Here is a 6,658-nt window from a genome sequence, read left to right as displayed (position 1 = left end):
AAGAACAGAAGCATTGGATAAATTTAAGATATTAAAGATTAAGATAGTCAGGTCTGGCCATGGGGGAGTACTACGGTCGGCATACCCTAAAAGAATGGCATAGTAGCCTAGTATTCTACACCGGGCGAACCTCAACAGAATAGAGTAGCTAAAAGAATCAATCATACCCTGATGGATATGGTGGGCAGTATGATAAGTTACTCCACCTTAAAATTGAGCCTGTGGATGGAGGCGTTAAAAACCACCATTTATATTCTCAATAGAGTATCAAGAAAGTCGGTGCCAAAAACACCGTATGAGTTGTGGACAGAAAGAGTACCCTCACTAAACCATTTGCGTGTGTGTGGGGGAGCCCTACTGAGGCTAAAGTATTTAACCCAAATATTGGGAAGTTAGATCCCAAAACAGTAAGTTGCCATTTGTTTGGCTTCCCAGAAAAGTCAAAAGTTTTTCGTTTTCTACTGTCCAGAGAGACATATAAAGTTTGTGGAAACGAGACACGCTGTCTTCCTAGAGGATGAATTGATGAGGGGGAGCATGGTAGCTCGAGAAATTAACCTTGAAGCGAAGCGGGTGTATGCGCCCACTCTAATGATTCATGAGCCATTTTTCTCACTACCTGCTGTCGCTGCACCGACAGTGCTAGATACTGTTGTGCCAGCACCTGTTGTTATCCCACCTGTGGCAACAATGAATGACGATGAGGAACCTGTTCTTCAGGATCCTATAGAACCTATTGCCACACATGAGGGGGAGCAACAGCAGCCTCAAACAGAAGATGTGCCAAATGTGAAAGCCCCTAGAAGGTCTCAAAGAGTTAGAAAATCAGCTAATTCCTGCTGATTATGAAGTGTACAACACTAAGGAATTTCAAATGGAGGATGATCCCACCTCGTTTAAAGAAGCCATGAGTAGTGATCATTCATCAAAGTGGCTTGAGGCCATGGAAGATGAAATGAAATCAATGAATGTCAATAAAGTTTGGGATTTGGATATAATTCCTAAAGGAGCCAAAACAGTAGACTGTAAATGGATCTACAAAACAAAACTTGACTCTCAAGGGAATATAGAGAGATATAAAGCGCGACTTGTGGCAAAAGGCTTTATGCAAAGAGAAATGATTGATTACAATGAGACATTTTCTCCAATCTCATGTAAAGTTTCCTTCAGAATCATAATGGCATTAATGACACATTACGATTTAGAATTACATCAGATGGATGTAAAGACGGCATTTCTCAACGGAAACTTGGAGGAAAATGTTTACGTGGCACAACCGAAAGGTTTTGTCATGGAAGGAAAAGAACGAATGGGATGCCACCTAAAGAAATCCATTTATGGATTAAAACAAGCTTCAAGACAGTGGTACTTGAAGTTTGATCAGACAATAAAGAATTTTGGTTTTAAAGAGAATGTAGAGGACAATTGTGTCTATGCAAAGTTTAAGAATGGGAAGTTTATCTTCCTTGTCCTGTATATGGATGATATCTTACTTGCTAGTAGTGATGTCAGTCTACTACTAGGAGACAAAGAAGTTTTGTCCTCAAAACTTGATATGAAAGATCTTGGTGAAGTCTCAGTTCGTTCTAGGGATCGAGATTCACTCGAGATAGAAGAAAAGGGTATTAGGACTGTCACAAAAGGCATACATAGAAAGAATCTTAAAGAAATTCAGTATGCACAAATGTAGTCCATCACCTGCTCCTATAGTCAAGGGCGACAGATATGGGGATTTTCAATGCCCCAGGAACCAATATGAGCTCAATCAAATGAAAGTGGTTCCATATGCTTCAGCTGTCGAAAGCTTACAATATGCTCAAGTATGTACGCGCCCTAACTTGGCATTTGTTACCGGGTTACTTGGTAGATTCTAGAGCAATTCTGGAACAGAACAATGAAATTAGTAAAGAAAGTCTTGCATTATTTGCAAGGAACGAAAAGGCCTCATGATGACGTATAGAAGATCTGATTCACTCCACATAGTGGGAAATTCAGATTCTGATTATGCGAGAGATGATAGAAAATCCACGATGGGATAGTATTCACTCTCGAAAAGGGGAGCTATTTCATGGAAAAGCTCACATGCAAACCGTCACTACATCATTCCACAATGTATGACAGTTTGTAGCGTGATATGAGGCAACGGGGTAGGTGAACTAACTAAAGAAGTTCATACCCAGTTTGAAGGTGGTTGATGACATCTATAGACCACTTAAGTTATACTGCGATTATAATCTGGCAGTACAGTATGCTCACAACATAAGTCAAGTGGTGCTGCCAAACACATTGACATAGAGTATTATGTTGTGATAGATAAAGTCCGGGATCAAGTCATAAGTCTTGAGCATATAAGTACAGAAAAGATGCTCGCGGATCCGCTTACAAAAGGCTTACCACCCAACGTGTTCAGAGAACATGGTGTTCAGAGAACATGTAGCTAGCATGGGTTTAAGGGAAAGCCTAAAATTCCTAGACAAAAGAAGACCCAAAGATAAGTATCTATTTCAGAACAGAGTAGTGTGCTTGTAGCTGTTAAATCTATCGGCAATGGACCTGTGACGATGAGACATGCTCTATGCGCTAATCTGTAATGGAATGAACAAAAGTAAATGATATGAAATTGAAAGATGAAATGAGATCAAGGGGGAGAATGTTAGTTGATCTCCACCAATAGGCCCAACGGCCTATTGGTCCCTTGCCTCTTCGCCCTGATCATGGGCGCCCAACCCTAATAGGTTGGTGGGCCCCTGTCGCACAACACATATAAAGATAGATGGGGATCACGGCTCGAGTAACGAGGTTGTTCTGAGTCGCCATGATCCCACTGATAGAAACCCTAATCCGATCTACAGTGTGCTGCCAGCGACGGGATGCTCCACCACACTGCCGTCGCCTCTGTAGGGTCTTCACCGGTCCATTGGATCGCCACCTCACCTCCTCACCACCGTGCCGAGCACCGGCATCCACGAGGTGGCATCCAGGGCGAACTTGGCGTCTAAGTTGCTGTGGCCCAACTACACTAAGGCGAGGAGCCTTACGCGGATCTACGGTTACACAGAAAGGTACACCACGATCCTAACAACAGGATGTGTGGCAGGAGCTCCCAAGGTGGAAGACATCCCACGGGTGCCGCCTCATCCGTGGGACACCCCCGCACGCGTATCGCGTACCTGGTTGCATCGTGGCGATCGCGTTGACATAGTAGAAGAAGAGGACGTCGATCCTCTGATAGAATCACTGAAGAACCATATTTCAGTGGTTAACGGTGAACTGCAGGTAAGTTAAATTGTCTTTGATGTTCACATGTCATCTTGGTGGAGTTCTAACAGCTGTTTGACAGGAGGTGATAAAAACCAAGAAGCACCGGCGACGACGGCTCGAGAAAGTCGAGCCCACTTTCAAGGAGAACAAGCAACTGCACGCGGAGGTGAAGGAGCGCGAAGACGAAATAGTTAGGCTCAAAGAAGATCGCAGTAGACTGCAGGTGCGGTTGTACCAAGTGCAGTTAGAGAAGGACTTGTCCATTGAGCGCGACATAGCTCGAGATGAGCTTGCCGCTTCCTAGGAACAGCTCGACGAGACCGCATCCCGTCTTGTCGTTGTTTTCGAACAGAAAAATGGTAAGACTGTAACTTGCACCGCATTCTTGCGATCCTGAACTTTTCATTTGCAGCGTCTTTAAATTTCTTATTTTAGATCTGGCTACGCGGCTGCTGCTGGTCGAAGAGGCCGTGAAGCGAGTGGAGAAGGAGGTGAACGACGCGCAGGAGGCGCACAAGAAGACCACCGACGAACTTGCACGTAAGTGAACGCCAATGCAGATTCTGATTAATGTTCTTGTGAGCCTTGCCGTGACCCTTTGGCACCTTGTAGTGATCCAGGAGAATTCATAGACGCAGTACCGAGCTTAATAATTGGAATTGCAAGCTATGCATGCCAAGATGAAGGCCATCATCGCTGGAGTAACGCTGATGCTGGATTTCATTGATGGAAACCCGCCGCCACCACCGGTTGGAGATCTCGATGAAAATCCACTCCCGCCAGATCCTTTCGTGGAAAGGTGAAGGGCATCATGGGCGAAGTTCAAGGTGTATGTGCAGAGCATGGCGTGTACCGCCATTGGGCATGCCCTGTCATTCGTCCGGTCCCTGTATCCAGCTGTGGATCTGAAGATCATCGATGCTGGGTTTCCTGAAGACATAAAGGACGAGGAGGCCGATCAGCTCGTGGAGGAGGCTGAAGAGTCAGCTATCAAGCTCATTGATGACCTGGATACCTTTGGTGACAAGTAGCAAAATCAAAACAATCAGGGGAAATGTAGCATAAAACGATGAGCTTTTGCTAGTTGAAGTTATAAATATAAACATGGTGTTTATTTTGGAGTTTGTTTAAGTTGTATGTTAAATATGAGTTGATTGCTTTCCAGTTAGTTTTCTACCACGTCACCAGCCCTAGCTAGCCTCCAAGCTCTATAGCGCGGAGTGTCAGGCACTCGTGTACGCGTAAGAGAAGAAAGCGTCGCTAGAGAGCCGGTGCTGACTGTCCATAGCGCAGAGCATGGCTCATGCACGCGTAGGAGGAAGCCAAGACTAGGGCCGTTTCTGAATGGCATGGGTAAAAAACATGGCTGGTCGGCATGTGGAGAGGGGCGTGGGTTGGCGATAATACACATGGAGTGTTGGCGAGTAATGCGACATAGAGATGTTTTCAGTTATGGAGAGTGGTCGGCAAATTAGTGTTTGGAGAAATATGGTGAAAAGATTGGAGAAAACATGGAGAAAGCATTCGGCGTAATATTGGAGAACGTAATCGGAGAAGCGTAATGGCAAAAATAATAGAGAACACAATTGAAGAAATCGGCGCAAACTTTATTGAATCAAATATTGAGAGAGATATATCTTTGGGGCGTTTTAAGGATAGAAACGCCTAAGGTGCTCGATGTGCCAGGAGTTGGGGGAGTCTATCCCCTCGGAGTCGCATAGTCTATAGGAGCCTAGCTAGGTAACCTCCTTGATGATGAAGGGACCCTCCCAGTGCGATGACAGCTTGTGGAGTCCATCGGTCTTCTACTTCCGTTGGAGTACCAGATCACCAACTGCAAAGGATCACACCTAGATGTTACGGTCGTGGTATCTCCGTAGGCCTTCAAGATATTTTGCCGTGCGCATGCAAGTGACTAAGCACTATTCTTCAAGGCGGTCAACATCTACCGCATGGGCCAGAGCTGACTGCTCTTCATTCAAGTTCTCAACTCTTCGTGCTTGAAAGGCGATGTCGGTTGGTAAAACAGCCTCTGGGCCATATACCTAATAATATGGAGAGACACCTGTATTGCGACTGGTCTGGGTCCGGAGTCCCCAGACTACCGCTGGCAATTCTTTGAGCCATCTGCTCGGATGCTTCTCATCTTTCTGAAACAATCTTTTTCTTAGGGCATCTAAGATCATGACGTTTGCCTGCTCGACCTGGCCATTGGCTCTAGGATGGGCAACTGAGACATACTTGACATATATGCACCGTTCTTCACAAAAATCCCAAAAATCATTGCCGGTGAACGTGGAACCCAGATCGGTTATAATACTGTTCAGCAGACCAAAGTGATGCACGATTTCCTCAATCTGATCGGTTGCCTTCTTCACGGTTGTCTTCCTATTTAGGGTCCAGGTGGGCCCCAATCTTCACGGTCTTGGATGGGTTGGCGAGGCCAAGGCCCACCTGCTTGGTTTCCTTGGCCTTGGTGGCTTGGCGTGATGCTTCCATTGTTAGGATCTCCTGCTCGGCTTTAGGCACCTTCTTTGACTCGGCGAGGCAGGCATCCATGTGGGCGGAGAGGCCAACTACCTTAGCAAGGGCAAGGCTTTCCTTCTCGTAGGAGTAGGCGACAATGAGGTTAGCCTGCATGGTAAGGACTCCTCTAGGCGCGGGCATCTTGAGAACCATATAAGGATAGTGCGGTATGGCCATGAACTTGGTCAGGGCCAGGCGACTGAGGATGGCATGGTAGGCGGTGTTGAAATCAGCCACCAAGAAGCTGATGTGCTCAATGTAGAACATGTCGATGGTGCTGTACTACACTAGTAGTGTAATCTCGCCCAGGGACGGCATGCCCTTCCCGGGACGATTCCCCAGAAAGGAATGCCAATGGGGTTGAGATCTTCCTTGGAGAGGCCCAACTCTTTTAGGGTGCTGGAGAAGAGGATGTTGAGGGCGCTGCCACCGTCAATAAGGACCTTGGTGAAGCACACCGAACTCTAGTATGAGGGGAAAACGCCCTATGTAAGGGATCTCCGCCCACTGGTCGGCCATGCTGAAGGTAATGGGCTGTTCTGACCAATGGAGGTATCTAGGGTCGGCGATGGTGTTGATGCTTCTGACGGCTTGAACTCGTTAGGAGGTGAGCTTCTGGTCGCATCTGTTCTCGGAGGCAGCCAAACCTCCAAAGATAGTATGGACAGTCTTGCTGGCATCATGGAAAAGCACCTCCCACGCCGGGAGGCCCGCGGTCCTTGCCGCCATTGTTATCTTCTGCACACTTCTTCTCTACCTGCTCTTGAAAAGCATTTGCCAGGCCCATGCAGTCCCGCATGGTGTCCTTTGCGCCCTTATGAAGTAGGCATGGACCATTGAGGAGCTTGTCGAACTGTGCGCTGTAATTATG

General features: G+C 46.6%; 1 protein-coding gene across 1 annotated transcript; it reads right to left on the bottom strand.

The window, feature by feature from the left end:
* Positions 1 to 5,649: 5,649 nt before the first annotated feature.
* Positions 5,650 to 6,054, bottom strand: LOC136488346 (uncharacterized). The gene has a single exon (XM_066485308.1). It carries the CDS (start codon positions 6,052 to 6,054, stop codon positions 5,650 to 5,652), a length of 405 nt encoding a protein of 134 aa, XP_066341405.1.
* Positions 6,055 to 6,658: the final 604 nt, after the last annotated feature.

This window comes from Miscanthus floridulus, chromosome 10 (genome assembly GCF_019320115.1).
Source record: "Miscanthus floridulus cultivar M001 chromosome 10, ASM1932011v1, whole genome shotgun sequence".
NCBI lineage: Eukaryota > Viridiplantae > Streptophyta > Magnoliopsida > Poales > Poaceae > Miscanthus > Miscanthus floridulus.
Note: the sequence above shows the minus strand (reverse complement) of the source record. Positions and strands in the feature narration are given on the sequence as shown.

What these genes read in the sequence shown, in the direction of transcription:
- LOC136488346 (XM_066485308.1), bottom strand. Translation starts at nt 6,054, where the DNA reads ATGTTCTACATTGAGCACATCAGCTTCTTGGTGGCTGATTTCAACACC.